General features: G+C 41.5%; 1 protein-coding gene across 1 annotated transcript in view; it reads right to left on the bottom strand.

Annotated features, from left to right (window-relative positions):
• The window catches only part of bpnt2 (3'(2'), 5'-bisphosphate nucleotidase 2), a 35,220-nt gene extending 17,397 nt beyond the window's left edge, over window positions 1-17,823 (bottom strand). The window contains exons 1-2 of the mRNA XM_078540459.1: window positions 17,232-17,823; window positions 6,178-6,340 (exon numbers count right to left, since the gene is read on the bottom strand). Coding sequence (XP_078396585.1) covers window positions 6,178-6,340; window positions 17,232-17,579 — 511 coding nt within the window. The 5' untranslated portion in view covers window positions 17,580-17,823. The remainder of the gene's footprint in view (window positions 1-6,177; window positions 6,341-17,231) is intronic.
• Window positions 17,824-18,469: the final 646 nt, after the last annotated feature.

The following is an 18,469-nucleotide window of genomic DNA, read 5'->3' as shown; positions in this document are numbered from 1 at the left end:
TTACAGGCAGGCAAGATACATAAAAAATGTCAGTTCCCTAAATTAGAAAGGGAGCTCAGTTATTTCATCTAATTGCTGTGCCAGGAGGCCAGGGTCTCTCAGGTAACCCTATTGCTGCCTAAAGCACCACAGAAAATGTAAATAAAGGCCCAAAAAGGGCCCATAAAAATAATGGTGGACTGAAAGGAGATCTGCATCTCCTTGGAAATCCCTCAAATCCTTTGATCTTCATTGGATGTCATAGGAGCTGAATGTAAGATGGGCCAGTGAGGGAAAAATCTCACTCAAGCGAAAAGCAATTGAGGGGACATCTGAAAGCATGAGATTGTCACAAACCAATCATAGGAAGGACAGGACTGCCAAATAGGATTTGACAGGCCTCAGTCTGATGGTAGAGTATCACAGGAAAACAGTACACAGCAATCAGTCAGTCGTAATTTGAAAGGATCTTCTTCTGGCGAGCCCACATCCATTCAAGTGTCTGCTTCAGTTCCAGTCATCATTTTCCCCCCATTTCAGTATTATCCCAATTAAAAAACAAAATTCCTGGCTCCCAGCCCCACTCTTCTGCCTCGAACCCTTCAGAAGTTAAGTGGTTGTTCACCAGTAAAGATGACAAATGCTTCATAGTAAAAGATCATGATTACAGCAGGAACTAAATACATGACAGACAAGCTGGGATAGCAAATTACATGCAGCACATCTTGGTCCAATACTGGACTAGTTTAGCAAGCTGCCAAGAATACAGGCAAAAATATGCTTTACTTTACATTCTGTTCAAGGCACTAAGTGGCAGAGAACAATTTCCAACTTTAATTCTGTTTTTTCTTCCTTTCCCCTAAGCTTTCTTTCATTTTAAATAACTCCATTCTCCAATGATTTCTGTGCTCTTCTTTGTAAGTCCATTCTATGCTATTTACTTTGTTAGGAACTAGAGATAATTTAAGTTATATTTGTATTTGGGGCCATTAGGAATGAAGTTTAATATGTGTTTCTGCATTGGTGTACTAAGAAAAGGGGAAACTTAAGTTTTAGTTTCACTTTAAGAGATGTCTGCATTTTAATTAGGTTTTACAACTCTTGAAGGGAAGGTAAAACAAACAAGGTAGAAAAAAAACTGTGCTGTTGTCTAGCAACAGGAAGCCCACATAGAGCTGAAAGCAGCTCGAGTGCAGTCGGTCAGTGTGCTCTGAAGTTGAAAGGAGTTGCCAGCAGAAGCAGTACAGGTGAGGGACAGATAGCAGGTCCCAAACTAAAGGTGAAACCAGCTGCCAGGAGAAGCTGGACAGGAGGGAGCTTCAGGAAGCAGTTTTCCCTACAGAGCAGAAGAGGGGTCCTGAGAAGATCTTCTAGTCAAAGGAAGGGCAGGCATCTGGAAAAGGTCCTGTTAAGTGAAGTTAAAAATAAAGGGCAGAGAGAAAGGCTCCAAGCTTAAACGGAGAAGCTGCAAGGCGCAGATTTAAAGCAAAATAGACTTGTGAGAAGCCAGAAGATCCAAGGAGACAGCTGAAGGTCTGTAACTCTTTACTATGGGCATGTGAAACAGTGGTGTTCTGTTGGCACGGCTGAGCATATGAGAAAGAGTGTGCGAAAGGAAGTTTAAATGCACATGGCGATCCAGGGGAGAAGAACATCAGAAGGAGAGTTCGAAACCCTGGAGATGGACCCTTGTAGAAGGCGTCTGAGAGAAAACGGCGGTTTGGGAGAAGATTCCAAAGCAAGTTCTTTGAGAGTGGAGAGTGGAAACCTCGTGTGAAAGACAGAGTTTGAGTGGCTCACAGTGTGACAAGCATCTGGGGGAGTTGAGAGTTCAATTGCAACTGTTTGGGGTGGCAGCTGTCACTTGGCTCCAGAGTGTGCTGTGCCTGACCGCAGGTTACCTATTGGTTTACATAGGCCGTGTACTTACTATTAACATTAGAGTATAAGATAGCTTTTTTAACTTGTGCTATCCTTACAAATCTATATATATCTATAAAAGGTATAGTAGCGGGTGAAGGAGTATTGTAATATAGCTCATCTTTTCCTGTTTAATAAATGTTTTATTCTTTTGTTAAATGTCCACCAGCTGACTCCTGTGACTCCGGTAGCCACTCTCCACATAGCTAAACAAAAAATAAAAGTTACGATCTATCAAGCCAGATTTCACTTGGGGTCTGGCTTGTCCAATAGTAACATCAGCTGGGGTCATAAAAACATCCCCTACTCTTGGTTAAAAACCTCATTCTGCTTAACAAGACACACTGTTTTAAAGCTATATGCATTTTGAGAACTGTTCTTTTAAAGATTCTTTTCAGCTTGGTAAAAGTTTTAAAACATCGTGTCCTCCAACTCCCATGGGAGATCTATAATTAAGAACCTTGCATAAAACAACCAGTACCTGTCCACAAACTTTACCTCCTGCTGTCACAATTTCTAGAAAAAAATTACAATGTAAAATCTGTACAATTTACAATGGAATTTTTTTTAATATGCAAACTGTTGTCTGTAGCTGAACACTCTGGCCACCAGATGGTGTGGAGGCTCAAGTTTCCTAATGGTCACCTGGCATTTCCATGGCGCTTCGTCTGATCATCTACTGTAACATCAAAGGACCCACAGCACTATCATCTTTATAGTGGTATATATCAATAAGTTGCTGCTTCTTATCTTAGCATAGTAACCAACAGTAAAAACATGTTAATAAAAACATAATAACGTAAGAAATAGGAACAGGAGTAGACCATTCGGCCTCTTGAGCCTGCTCCACCATTCAATAAGATCATGGCTGATGATCTTGTGTTTCGATTTCCACATTCCCATCTAACTCCGATAACCCCTGATTCCCTTGCCCAACAAGAATCTATCTACCTCTGCCTTAAAAATATTCAATCACCCCGCCTCCACCACCTTCTGAGACAGAATTCCAAAGTCACACAACCTTCAGAAAAGATTTCTCGTCATCTGTGTCCTAAAAGGGTGACCCCTAATTTCAAAATAGTGCCCCCTAGTTCTGTACTCACCCACAAGAGGAAACATCCTTTTGATCCCCACCTTGTCAAGGCCGTTCAGGATCTTGTATACTTCAATCAAATCACCCCTCACTCTTCTAAACTCCAGTGGAAACAAGCCCAGTCTGTCCAACCTTTCTTCATAAGACAACCCACTCATTCCAGCTATCAATCTAGTAAGCCTCCTTTGAACCGGCTCCAATGCATTTACATCCATCCTTAAATAAGACCAAAACTGCACACACTATGCGAGATGTGGTCTCACCAATGCCCTTTATAACTGAAGCATAACATCCTTACTTTTATGTTCAATCCCTCTCGTAATAAAGGACAGCATTCCATCAGGCTTCTTAATTACTTGCTGTATCTGCATACTAACTTTCAGTGACTCGTACTAGAACACCTAGATCACTCTGCACCTCAGAATTATGCAGACATTCTCCATTTAAGTAATACTCTGCTTTTTTGTTCTTCCAGTCAAAGTGAACAACTTCACATTTTCCAACATTAAACTCCAATTGCCAGATCTTTGCCCACTCACTCAACCTATCTATATCCACCTGCAAGCTCCTCATGTCCTCTTCACAACATACTTTCCTACCTATCTTTGTCTCATCTTCAAATTTAGCTACCATGTCTTCACTCCCCTCATCCAAGTCATTGATGTAAAAAGTTGAGGCCCCAGTGCAGACCCCTATGGGACTCCACTCGTCACACCCTGCCAATCAGAAAGAGGCCCATTTATGCATACTCTGTTTTCTGGCAGCCAGCCAATCTTCTATCCATGCAAATATGTTATCCACTACACCCATGTGTTTTTATTTTCCGTAATAATCTTTGATTTGGCACCTTATCAAATGCCTTCTGGAAATCTAAGTGCACTACGTCTACAGGCTCCCATTTATCTACTGCTCAAATGTTTACTCCTTCAAAAAAACTCCAATAAATTGGTGAAACCATGCTGACTCTTCCCTTTTGCCTTGAGCTCTAAGTCCCCAGCTATAACCTCCTTAATGGTCGATAACTTCCTTTCTCCTGTTCACCTCCTGATTTGCAGCTATTACTGGAATGTTTTTTATATCCTCTATAGTGAACACAGAAGCAAAACTTTTGTTTATTCCTTATTATCTACTGTTAACTCCCCACTGTCACTCTCTAGAGGACCAACACTCACTTTTCTTACTCTTTTCCTTTTCAAATATCTGTAGAAACTCTTGTTATCCATTTTTACATTTCTAGTTAGCTTCCTCTTATACTATAATTTCTTTCTCCTGATTAACCTTTTAGTCATTCTCTGCCATTCTTTATGTTCTGTCCAATCATCGGTCCTGCCACTCATCTTTGTGGAACTGTATGCTTTTTCCTTAAGTTTGATGCTTTCCCCAACATCTTTAGTTAACCACAGATAATCGGTCCTCCCCTTAGAAGTTTTCTTTATAGTAGGAATGTACTTATTCTGGATACTCTGAATAGATAGATACATGGATGGGAGAGGTCTGGAGGGTTATGGACTAGGTGCAGGTCAATGGGACTAGCGGAATAATATTTCGGCACAGACTAGAAGGGCCGAATGGCTTGTTTTCTGTGCTGTAGTGTTCTATGGTTCTATCATTACTTTTGAGGTTCTGCTTCTTAATTTGGTATGCAGCTCCTCATAATGACTTTACAAAACTTCTTTCCTAGTTCTACCTATGTCATTGGTGCCTACGTGGATCACAGCAACTGGATCCTCCCCCTCCCACTGCAAGTTCCTCTCCAGACCTGAGCAGATGTCCTGAGCCCTGGCACCGGGCAGGCAACAGTCATCTGGACTCTCGCTCTTTGCTGCAGAGAACAATGTCAATCCCCCTCACTATACTATCCCCTACTACCGCTACATTCCTTTTTACTGCCCCCCCCCCCTCCCCCCGCTTGAACGGCTTCCTGTACCACAGTGCCACGGCCAGCCAGCTCACCCACCTTGCAAACTTCACTTTCATCCACACAGGTTGTGAGTACCTCTAACCTGTTTGACAATTGCAAAGTCTGAGGCTCTTCCACTACTGTCTGCTCAGTCCCATTACCTGCCTCACTGACAGTCACATCCTCCTGTCCCTCACTGCTGACCAAAACAGATGACCCGCTTCAAATGGTTTGACTGTCTTCTGGAACAAAGAAGCCAGGTATTTCTCCCCCTCCCTTATGTTGCACAGTGTTTGCATTTCGGCTTCCAGATCAATAATCCTGATCCGGGATCCTCAAGTCGCTTACACTTCCTGCAGACATGTTTTTCATGGATTGCCTTGGTATCCAAAAGCTCCCACATCACACCTGTCCCACCATTCTAACTTATATGTTATTTAGTTAATTTACTTTAATTACTTTCTTCCTATGTATGCTACAATTTACTGGTTTTTATTGAATGCTAGTACCACTGACAACTAAAGGTTATATGCTTCTTAACTACAAAGCATGTGTTTTAGATGTTTGTTTAAATTACTTTATTTTAATTGCTTTATCTTTATTATTTGATTTTAATTTTAAAGTTTTCAAATTTTGGTTTATTATTTTAAAGTTTTAGTTCCTTTTATTTACAGATCTACCTTAACTCGCCCATTTCTTCCCACCTCTTGCAGGATCCAAATACAAACAGAAAATCCATCCCAGGCCCATTTTCCCACCTGACAGTAGCAATCTGTAGTCTGAAAGATGACTTAGCAGCTCATGGCACTATCAAGATCACAGCACACCTAATGTCCTACAATTCAAAATACTACCTTCCCCAACACAAACCCAATTTCTCCCATCTTAAAAGACAGAAGGACAACCAAAGGGTGACATGATATAAACAGACAGGTAGAGACCAGAAGAGAAGAAAAACAGACAGAAGGGGAGGAGGAGGGGGAAGAGTAAGAATCCCACACACAAAGAGAAATAAGCACTGAAAGAAATACAACATGAGGACAATAGAGAAGGGAATAAACAGAATGTATCCTCAAGATTCACCATGAGCAACGTCAGAGGCAATTCACTGATTAAGAAAATAAACACAGAACCTAAATAACACTTCAATCATATGATTTTCGTACATACGGTCCAGAATACTAGAGGGAAATGTAAATAATTCTAATCAATAAATGCTATTTTATTAGTGTACGTTATTGTTTTTAATTCCCAGGCACACAAAATTCATTAATATATATTGTACCTGTATACTCCTGGGTGGCATCAAGCGGATCAATCCAGACCGTTATGCTGTCAGAAGAGACTTCTTCACTTGTGGATGCCTTGTCCAGGATTTCCTTTGGAATTGCATGATCCCATGAAGCAATCTCTGGTGTGGCACCAATATTCCGTTCTTCAGAGAATACCTAATGCAAATGTCACAGTAACTTCCATAAATTGATTTGTCAGTCAACTTCAAAAGCGTTGCAATGTGTGCTATTCCATTAAAGCATTTAACGAAGTAAAACCTGGTATTAATCACTTTTCACATCTATGGCACTTCAGTTCATGTCACATTATACAAATGCAGGATATATATTATTAAAAGGTAAACAAGGTTCCCTTTTGGCTGAATGGATAAATACATCATCTGACGTGATGTTGAGCTGCACAGTGGGAAGATGGAAATTCAATCTTTGCTCTGTGATGAGCTAGCTTATCGCACTCGACATAGTAACAAAGAACACTACAGGTATTCTGGGCTAGTTGGAAGAGAGTTAGAGAAATCTGCCATTGATACTCTGAAGCAAAAAAAAAACCTGTGTTCAATAGTAACCAGCCACACACTGAGGCATCAGAAGAGATGAAAGGCTTCCAGATTACGTGCTCCAAAAACTGGTAGATGGTTCAGGACACAAGTCCAGTGTTTAAGAGAAGTACATGACCATTGTCAGGGGCAGCAGAGGGAGGCAAAGCACATAGGTGCAGGACAAAAACAGAATTACCTGGAAAAACTCAGCAGGTCTGGCAGCATCAGCGGAGAAGAAAAGAGTTGACGTTTCGAGTCCTCATGACCCTTCAGCAGAACTAAGTTAGGAGAGGGGTGAAATATAAGCTGGTTTAAGGTGGGGGGGGGGAGAGAAGTTGGGGGGGGCGGGCGGTGTGGAGGGTGCAGGGTCAGCTGAGCAATTTGAACTGTTAGATAGTGAATAGTATTCGGCTAGTGTGAGATAGGCGGTGACAGCAACAGAGTGTGGTGGTCCTGAGCAATATAATAGCACGGTGGACATTACCAGAGAGTGAAAAACAAATAGATCACAAGAATAGGAGAGCAGTAAAAAAGAGATTTTGTTGTCAAGAGAATAAATGTATTTTTTTCACAGTCATGACCCAAAAAGGCATGCTGTTTTCCTTTGCTGTCAAAGTGAAGGAAATAAAGGAAAGGGCATAAAAAGTCTGAAAATCGAGTGGGAGCAACTAAAAATGGTGGTCTACATTGGAACCAATGAAATACATAAAAAATATACTTGAGGTCTTGCAGAGGACATTTATGGAGTTCAACACTAGATTGAAAAAAAAAGAGCTCAAGGAAGGTAATCTCTATATTTCTGCCTTTGTTACATGTTGTTCGGGTTAAGGGGCTGAAGGCGGCCCCAATGCATAGTTTCAGGGCTGTTGTAGAAGAAGGGTTTACATTCTTAGGATATTAGGTAAACAGAACAGTGGGGCTTATACTAATAGAACAGAGGGTTAGAGAGGGCAAGCTGATTAAAGTGCCAAAATATAATAAATCTTATAAACCTCATAATTGTTACAACATACTTAGGAGACAATTAGATGAATAATTCAAGCTGAGAAAACTACCCAGGGCAATGGTGAGAAATCTTGGCAATACAATTGGTATTAGAAGACTTAAAGTGCCAGACACAATGGACTGAATCATAGCCCTCAAAATCAGGTGTGTTGATGTCAGGTGAGATGTTAAAACTTTATAAAATCTCAAACCTGACCACAGCCCAACCTGTCCAATTCTGAGTTTAATAGAGATGGGACAAGGAGCAGGCAACCAAACCTCTCCCAAGAAGGATATAATTTAATATTTTACTAAGATTAGCAACCTCAGATATAAGCTGATTGGCAGGTTTAACCCTGGCTGGCCAGGTTCCACAAGCCTGGCAGCTTAAGGGAGAAGAGGACAGCTTCAGGGAGAAGGTAAGTACCTTTACAGCTTTGCTTGTGGATCAAGGGGAGCTGGAGTACTACCCTGACCACTTCAAGCTCCCAGGCACCCCATAATCAGATGCCCAGAGTTAGGGATTGCAACTGCAATCCCATCCCCAAAACACACACACACACACACACACACTCAGCAGCAACTGCAGGCTTCTTGCCCGAGACTGTGGCCTGTTCCCCTCCTGGTTAGAAGCCATGCCTGTCAATCAGAATGACTTCTAGGGTGGAACTTACAGGAAAAAACTATGCACGCTCACTCCACGGGGCTGCCGAGTTCCCAGCAGGAGACTCCACTACAACCAACGTACCGCCCCATCCCCGCAGATGCAACCCTTTCCCATCAAGATCGGGGTCAATGGCTTCCTTCTATAAACACCTAACGCTACATTTAGATATTTATCAAGGAGAGGGTCTTGGCACTTGCTCAAGTAAAGAGAGTCATAGAAGTTTACAGCACAGAAAAAGGCCCTTCAGCCCATCAAGTCTGTGCCAGTCAAACAAGTACCTCACTATTCTAATCCCATTTTCCAGCACTAGGCCCATAGCCTTGTGTGCCATGACATCGCAAGTGCTCATCCAAATACTTCTTAAATGTTATGAGGGTTTCTGCCTCTACCACCCTTTCAAGTAGGGAGTTCCAGATTCCCACTGCCCTCTGGGTGAAACAATTCTTCCTCACATCCCCTCTAAATTTCCTGCCCCTTACCTTATATCTATGCCCCTGGTTATTGATCCCCTCCACCAAGGGGAAAAGTTTCTTCCTGTCTACCCTATCTATGCCCCTCATAATTTTATACACCTCAATCATGTCCCCCCTCAATTTCCTCTGCTCCAGGGAAAATAACCCCAGTCTATCCAATCTCTCCTCATAACTAAAACTCTCCAGCCCAGGCAATACCCTGGTAAACCTCCTCTGCATTCTCTCTAGCACAATCACACCCTTCCTATAATGTGGATTCCAGAACTGCACACAATACTCTAGCTGTGGCCTAACCAGCGTTTTATACAGTTCCAGCATAGCCTCTCTGCTCTTATATTCTATGCTTCTGGAGCATTGCTATTACCTACGGAATTGTACACTAGCATAAACTAACACCTTCAGGAGGAGATGGGAAAATTTTCAGCGAGAAAGGAAAATACGAAAAGTGAGTAATTCCATATTCACAAATTCAACCGTAAAAATCAAATCAGCTGTAAAACTCAAATCAGGAAGGCACAAGGTTGCACAGTGTTGGAGAGGAAAATCTAAACTGGGAGTGTAAGCATTACACTGGTCCATATTTTGCAATATCACTACTTTACTGAGATGGACAGCAACTTTAGGAGTCCATATAGGTTCACCAGACTGATTCCTGGGATGACAGGATTGTCGTATGAGGAGAGATTGGGCCAACTAGTATTCAATGAAGCTTAGAAAAATGAGAGGGGATCTCATTGAAACAAATAAAATTCTGTCAGGGCTGGGCAGACTGGATGCAGGGGATGAGGTTTACTCTGGCTGGGGGTGGTCTAGGAAAAGGGGTCACAATCTGAGGAAATGGATTAGACCATTACGACTGAGATGAGAGGAAACTTCTTCACTCAGAGGGTGGTGAACCTATGGAATTCTCTACCACAGAAAGCTGTGGAGGCCAAGTCACTGAATATATTTAAGGAAATAGATAGATTTCTAGACTTTATAGGTATCAAGGGGTGTGGTCAGAGAACGGGAATATGACTTTAAGATAGAGGATCAGCCAAGAACATATTGAACGGCGGAACAGGCTAGATGGGTCAAGTGACCTACTCCTGCTTCTCTTATTCTATGTTTCTACGTATAAGGGCATAACTGCCCTGAAATCCAAAAGTTGCGATTAGTGATTTTATGTTCCTCCAGGGATGCGCTGCTGAGGGGTCCCCAGAGTACAATCCCCAAGTCATCAGTAAATCAATGAAAACTTCCACTTTTACGCTGTTAGCGTCAATGAAAAATCTCTGGAAAAAGTTACATCTTTAAATGAGGTGGTTTAATTGTGTACTAAGTTCATAATTATTGCTGAACAACCTCACTGGTCCTGAAAAGCTGAGTTTATTTTTGTGGAACGTCAATTTCTATGATAAAAATTTCCACATTTTTAAATATGTAAATGTTTTCAAAGCTTATGATACTTTAGTTCCTATCTTAATCCAATCGTAACCATTTAATTTCACCATCTGAAAATTTAAATGAAAAAAGTGAAGGATAATCAGTGCTTTTAACTTCTTGTGTCGCTGCTGACCACAACATTCAACCCAATAGGTCAAAAAATGTGAGGAAAAAAGGCCAGCAGCACATATGGGCAGGGCGGTGACAGTTACCCAAGTAGGAGTTTTGAACAAGAATGCATGTAACAAACAGAATAAAACAAATAAGTTTAATTCACAAATTCAGCTTAAAATAAGGAAATTGTGAGTAAGAAAAATTAGACAGCATTCTTTGGGTGAAGTTGTATGGCTGTGTGGGGAAATCTACCAGAGAAAGCCAAAACAGACAGCAAAAAGGAGTTCCAGACAACTGGAAGCATTGCTGAAGAAAGAAGAAATTAAAGGATATGAGGATATGAGGAGAGGATACTCAAGTGCAATTAATTACTGAAAAAAAAAAGCTTTAACCTAATAGCCTTTACAAATTAGTTTTTTTTTAAGTCAGATAAAGATGATGCTAGCTATTCGAGAATCCATCAAAAGGCAACACTGTATTGTACTGGATACCGTGGTCCCCGAGAAGGTGCAGAATAGGGCAAACAGGAAATATCTGGTCTTAGGAATCTAAGTTCCACAGAAAACTTAAGGAAGCTAAGTTTATTCTTGTGAGAGGTGAAGGGATATTTACATGTTGTAATAAAAAAATTCAAAAGTGTGAATGTTTTAGGTGAAGTTAATCCAAACAACCCGTTTAAGGTGCTGAACATCTCAAAAATAGGGAGGTATCACTTAAAAATTAGGAAATTAGAAGTAAACTGAATACAGAGACAATTCCCTCCTATAGAGGAAAAGCTTGGCTCAGCTGGCAGCACTCTAGCCACTGGATCAAATAATGGGCAGGATTCTAAGGACATCAGGCGGGTGCAGCGGACGGGCCTGGGGGCGGCTGGGAAACGGTCTGCCACCTGCAATCGGCCTCCGACCGCGATTTCACACGAGATGGCCAATTACTGGCCAGCCAGCGTAAAACGCGCGCTGCAGTGGGGACAGGAGGAATGTGAGCGCAAAAGTCTGTGCACGCGCAGGGCAGCGCGTACTGAAGGCTCCCTGAAGGCAGGGAGCTGAACAATTTTAAAATTAAAAATACAGATTTTTAAAATCTGAAAAAAAGAGTCCCGACATGGGGCTCACCCACAATAACTTCAGCAGAATACAAATTCTGCCCCAAAATTTATATTTATTTTTTATTTAATTGTGGAACCCTCATCCCGCCCGTGGATGTGGTTTGCTAAAAAAAATCAAAGGCCACCTGGCCGATTCACCCGTCCGCCAAACGTAAGGTTGGATGGACAGCAAAAATAAGTTTAAATTAATCGATTAAGGGCCTTAATAGGCCTCTAACTGTTGGTGGGCATGTGCCCGCCAGCCAAAATATCGCATGAGTGTGCGGTGACGTCGGGACACTCGCCCGATGTCATCACGCACTATTTTATGCCCAATTGGGTCCAGGGTACACTCGCCCACCTGCAGGATGTAAAATCCTGTCCCGTGGGTTTGAAGGCCCAATACAGGATTTGAACACAAAGCTAAGGTACAGCCCAGTGTAATACTGAGGTACTATTATCTCCTGGAGTGAGCTAATTCCATCAGCATACGCTCATTACTAAGCCAATGAGGTCTGTACTATCTCAGCCTCATTCATTGGATGTATCACAGCTGTACTTCCAAAGATATTCTGTACAATGAACAGGTTATTGGGTCATGACATGCTGGATATCCATTCCTCTGCTACAAGGACATCTGCAAGTGAGATACGAAGATGGTGGACTTTGACAGAGGCAACTGGGAGATAGTCGCCGACGAGACAGTGACTTCTGGAGGTCGAATGTCTGCAAGTGCATTGGAGGAGGCAAGGCGAAATGGAAAACTCAACTGGCTAAGAGCCCAGAGAAAGCACAGGCCAGCAACTTGTACCTTCTCAGCCCACTGTTTCCATTTGCAGCAAGTGGGGCACAGACTCCCATGCCAGAGTGATTTCCTGAGCCCCACCAGGTGATGTTTAACAGAGTTGACCACCAAAGGCGTAAACCATCATCTCATGAAATGGAAGGCTACCAGGGACATTCTGATAAAATTATAAGCTTTCCACATTTCTATTCTCTTCCCTTTCCAATTCTGGTAAAGGTGCAGGAAAAGGAATGGGAGAATCAAAATTTGATGTGAAAAAGTAATTTAAAAACGTACACGTAAACACCTGCCTGAAGTTGACAAGGGATAGTCTGATAGGTGCATTTTACACAATTTGACTGAATTCCTCAGGGCTTCTCCTGCTGTGCCACAGTAACTTCTGTGGAAGCCCACCTGGTTTATGCACATAAGTGGGGTTTCTACAACTCATACAATGGAGTAGGCGAGAAAAGAATTCACTCCAAAGTCTTTTAAAAAGAGGGTAAAGGTAACATAAAAAGCAAAGCACTGGAGGTTCAATGAGTACCAAAAGGAAGAACATAATGTAAAGGAACACTGCCACCTCCAAGTTCCCTTCAGCTTAACGCCATTCCGTTTTGGACATACAACGTCATTCTTTCAACTCTACTGGGTCAAAATCTTTGGAATTAAGAATGCACTTGGAAGCAAATAGTAATCAGACATGATCAAATATTGTTGAGGCAGAGGGAGAAAACAAAGTGAACCAGTCCTTGTTGGCAGAGGGATCAAGAACCAGAGGACGCTGATTTAGGTGACATGAGGAAAAACATATTAGTGCAGCAAATGGTTGGATTCTGGAATTTACGGCCCAAGTGCATGCTGGAGGCGGATGCCAATTGTGGCTTTCAAAAGAGAATTCAATAATTACCTCAATAGCAAATAATTGCAGGCTGGAGAGGAAAAGGCAGGGGAATGGGAGTAGGCGAGTGGGTCTTGCAGAGAGTTGGCGTGGGCAAGAAAGGCCAAATAGCCTCCTTCTGTATTGTAACCAATGATTCTATGCAAGTGCTATTTTTCACAATCTGAAGATCTTTCTGGGGGCAGATTAATCTTAGAACTTTTATTTCATAGGTAACATTTTAATTTATATTTGGAATAAACAATCTGAGCCAATTTATATTTGGGAATTACAATATCTTGCAGTAAAGCAGTGGAAGGAGACAGGACACTTTTGTCAACATAGAGTAGATACAAGTAATATAAAATACCAAACTAATTTAGTTCCAAAAATCAGTATACGAGAAAAGGGATGATTCGTTTTATCCTGGAATTAATTTCCATAAAGGTGTCTGGATTGAAGCATTAATTGACTTGAGGCATTTGGGGTTATGAGAGGTGCTGAGTATTTAGATCCTAGTCAGTATTTCATTAACTTCTTGTTAGTTTTCTGAGGGAGTCTCAACTTGTTATTCTGATTTGATGCTGCAGATGATTGTTCCTTTGATCATGTCAGACACTTAAACAGTATGTTTATAAGAATTCTTCAGTGATCTGTAGTTGTCGCATAGGGGCCAAACAGGTGCTTTAAACTGCATGGGTATTTGGGACTTATCCCAAAAATGCAGTGACTATTTACCAAGGGACAAAGGATTGCTACTCTGATTCATCTAAAAACCTGTTACATTCCAAGAAACTCAGATGCATTCATTTGTTTTCAGTCATGAAGGACACACTATTTGAAAATGGGGAAGATGGACACCTTTTGTACCTTCTGCTGCATTCCCTTTGCTTTTGCAAATTAATTATAAGTAGAAACAGTGGACACTCTTAAACACAGACAATGATTAAATATTAAGCAGTTTTATTTCTGATGTATGCGGTGTTATGATTTTGGTTTCTTACTTTCTGGCATGATAAGGGGTTAAGGCCACATGCTTACTATATGTTGACTGAAGTGTCCTGGGCCATTAACTCATAGCTAATTGCCCAGCTTATTTTGATACATAGTACCAGAATGTAGTTGTTGCTATTATGTCTAGCCACATACTGGAGAGAAGGACAAACCGTTGAAGTTCAAATACAAGTCTCCTATGGGTTTTGTTGGTATACATGTTTTACAATGATATTTGAAGTTTAAGAGATATATTTCAATTTCACGTGCCCCCGTTATAAGTATTTCTTGATCTATCTTGTTCAAATTGGATACTCCATCTAAAGCAATCAGAGAAAGGTATAGATGGCAGAAAGACTGATTAGAATACAATGAGCCACCATATAAACATTAATATTCATGGACTTGAACCTGGTCCAGATCACATGCAGTTTAGCACAATAATGAGGGATAGCTGCTGTATATCTATAGTATGCAATTGTCCATTTAACTGTCCATTTACTGATTGGCAGCCTGAGCTACAAACTAGTGCAGTTTTGTATTACTGCCTCTAAAGTTGAGCAAGCTTACATGAGGACACATGACATAGCCAACAAACTGAAATACAGTAACAAGGATTTGCTGTTTGATACCTGAGCTTGTAAGGCATACTCTGAGTCATAGCGTACAAAGAAATATTTACACAAGTAATCTCAGATGATGAATTTAAGAAAATTATCTACAGTAAAACTAGCACAAAGCACCAATATTAATCGTGATCAATAATAATTTATACACCTGGGCTAGTGGCAGAAAGTAAAAACTTCTGTTCAGAAACTGGTGTCAATCCATTTAAAATTTCTAAAGCGTCCTGGAAAGGCCATACCAAAACACTATGAGGAAACTTCTAAAACTATAAATATAGGTACTGACCCCTACATACCAAAGATGGTTTTGAAAACTAAAGTTTAAAAGGAAACTAAAAAAGTCAGGATTGACTCAGTGGTAGCATGCTCACCTCCGACTCAGAGGTTGTAGGTTCTGGTTACGCTCCAGTTATTTAAATACATAATATCCATACACTGCTGACGGGAGTGTTGCACTGTCAGGGGGATATTAAAGATCCTACAGCATTATTCAAAGAAAAGCAGGTAAGTTATTGTTGTAATATATGCTTAGAGGTGGAAGGCAAGGCTAGAATACTTAATGAGAACTTGGTATTGTTATTTACTAAGGAAGAAAATGCTGACAAAATATTGGCAGAAGCAGAAATGATGGGTGAAAATTCAGAAGCAGAATGTACTGAAAAGGCTGGTTATGATTAGAGCTGATAAGCCACCTGATCCTGACAACTTGCATCCCAGGTTGCAAGGGAAGTTGCGGTGAAGGGAGCAAAAGGGTTTGCCATAACATTTCAATCTTTCCTAGGTACAGGGGAGATGGCAAATGTGACATCTTATTCAAAAGTGGGTGGAAGGTCATTACTAATAACTACAGGCCAGGTTATCGGTGGTGGGTAAGGATTTAGAAGCAATAATCAAGGAAAAAATTTACAGGCATTTGGAGAGGTTTGAGTTAATTAAGAGCCAGCACAGATTTGTACAGTGTAAAACAGGTAATTTTTAATTAATCTAATTGTATTTTTTGATAAAATAACTAACTTGGTGGATAAGGGGAATGTGGTGGATGTTGTCTATCTGGATTTTAAAAAAACATTTGACAAAGTACTACATAAAGGCTGGTTAATAAAATTGAAACACGTAGAATAGAAGGGTCAGTGTCAGCTTGGAAAGAAATTGGCTTCAGGACAGAAAACAGGGAATCATGATAAATGGCTGTTTTTCAGGCTGCAGGATGGTGAACAGTGATGTTCCTCAAGGTTCAGTGTTGGGCCACTAAGATATTGAAAATTTGCCAATGAGACTAAACTTGGAGGTGACAAACAGTGAGGATGAAAGCAATCAAAGCGACACAACACTGATAGGCCAGCAGACTGGGCAGCCAAAACACTGCGAAGTGAGAGCTGATGTATTTTGGCAGAAGGGATAGGGAGAGGCAATACAGACTAAATGGCACAGTTCTAGAGTATGCAGGGGCAGAGGGGCCTGGGGTTCATGTACATAGATCTTTTAAGGCAGCAGCACATATTGAGAGAGTAGTTAGCAGACCATTTTGGATCTTGGGCTTCATAAGTAGTGGAATTCAGTACAGAAACAGGGAAGTTATGCTGAACGGTTACAAAGCTCTGGTTAGTACACCACTCAAGTATTGCATCCAGTTTGGTCACCACACTTTAGGAAGAATGTGAGGGTCCTTGAGAGGGTGCAGAGGAGATTTACCAGAATGGTTCCAGGGATGGGGAATTTTAGCTACAAGGTTAGGTTGGAGGAGCTGGGGTTATTCTTGTTGGAGCAAAGGAGGCCAAGGGAAGATATAATAGGTGTACATGATTATGACAGGTTTAAATAAGGTAGACAAAGACAAGCTATTCTCACTAGCTGATGGTACAAGAACTAGGGGGACATAGATTTACAGTTTTGTGGAACAAACGTAGGGTGATGTGAGGAAGAACTTTTATGATGCTATGACTCTAAAACAATGCACCTCCGACAATCAAATGGGAGATAGATGGACATGGTCAGTCATGGACGTGGCCTGGAATGTGATGTATACGCCAAAAATCAAACTGTAACATGCCAAATAAAAATGGCCAACATTAATTTTAACTACTAATTTTAAAGCATTCCTAACAAGCCACCTCTTCTGAATTATCTAACTCGTTACTGTCGACGCTATTTTAAACAAGAAACGTTGTCTAAAAAAATCAGAGGGCTACAGAACTTTAAAAGACAACCTCTTCAAAACACATCCATGATTAATTGTTGCAATTAGTACCAACAACAGCTTAAGTGTTTTAAGTTGTTCCCACTATAATTATTCACCTCCTCAAGGAAGCAGAATATTCTGATTATTTACTTTAACAGAGAAAAGCGCTATAAACCAAAATGCAGTACACTGCCGAATGAATGAAAGGCTGAGTGTACCCCCTTACCCCCAACCCCCAGGTTTTGCTGGTTTTTCTCTGCCGCATTGCCTTTCGTGATCGGTGTTCCCGAGCTCACCTGTATGGTTGGAAATGTATTTTTAATTAAATAATACATCATCTGATGTGACAGCAAGTCTCCGGTGGTGAGCATCTCATCTGCCCCTTCCTTAGTTTTTCCTTTGCTTTTCCCGTTGAGTTCTCCCCCTTCCATCACTCGCTTCACCTCCTCCCCTCCCCGCATGGCGGCTTCCACCGATAACGCCAGCAGTTCTCTCAGGTCGACCCTGTCGGTCCCAGGCAGTTTTCTGAAGATGGCGATCCTACCGGCCAGAAAGCCCGAATAGAAATGGTAGAGGACTCCGACAGCAAGCAAGGCAAACACGGCCACGCCGAGCGGAGACAGTCGGATGCCCATGGGAGCCATGGCCGCGTCAAAGCCCGGTCGCTACTCCCAGCTGTTGCTGATTGACGTGGCTCGAGGCAGGAAATCCCCGGGCTCAGATTCTAATCCCAGAGCTCGAGCTCCCCGAAGATTCGTCCTCGGATTGTTAACCGCGCCCGCACCTTCCCACAATTGTTACACATCAAGTATCAATAAGCAACCCCCTCTGCTACAATTCACCACTGCAGTTCGCACCCACGTCTTCGATAGGTCACAGGGTAAAGGTAACGGGAACTGTTTCTGGGTCAGTTGCAAATTCGGTTCACTCTGGAATGGCAGATGTGTTTCAGAACTGTGGAAAATCATCGGCCCTCCATGTGTTTAAATGGGTTTTAGTCTGACTTTTTGGCCATTAAATGTTTGGTGTGTGTGGTTCCTTTGGGGACTGCGGTAGATGGTATTGCAATACTGAAGCGAATTTATTAAGCAAGAGGAATGTTGTCATATTTTTGTGCTAAAGTGTGAATTATTTTTACAAAAGCAAAATACTGCGAATGCTGGAAATCTGAAATAAAGACAGAATACTGCATATACTCACCAGATCAGGCAGCCTCAGCGGAGACCGTTTCAGATGTTATCTTTCATCAGAATTCGTTCCAACTGAGCAGTTCCAGCATTTTCTGTTTTTATTATCCTTAATGAACCTTTGTATATCCAAATGCCATTCTGTTAGCCCCCAACCCCTTTATTGGAAGTTTAGAAGTATTTTTCCCAGATATAGAAACGTAAAAACTATGAGTAGGCCATTCAGCCCTTCGAGTCTGCTCCGCCATTCATTATGATCATGGCTGATCATCCAACTCAATAGCCTGCTCCCGCTTTCTCCCCATATCCTTTGATCTCTTTTGCCCCAAGAGCTATATCTAACTCAT

This window comes from Cetorhinus maximus, chromosome 4 (assembly GCF_964194155.1).
Source record: "Cetorhinus maximus chromosome 4, sCetMax3.hap1.1, whole genome shotgun sequence".
NCBI lineage: Eukaryota > Metazoa > Chordata > Chondrichthyes > Lamniformes > Cetorhinidae > Cetorhinus > Cetorhinus maximus.
Note: the sequence above shows the minus strand (reverse complement) of the source record. Positions and strands in the feature narration are given on the sequence as shown.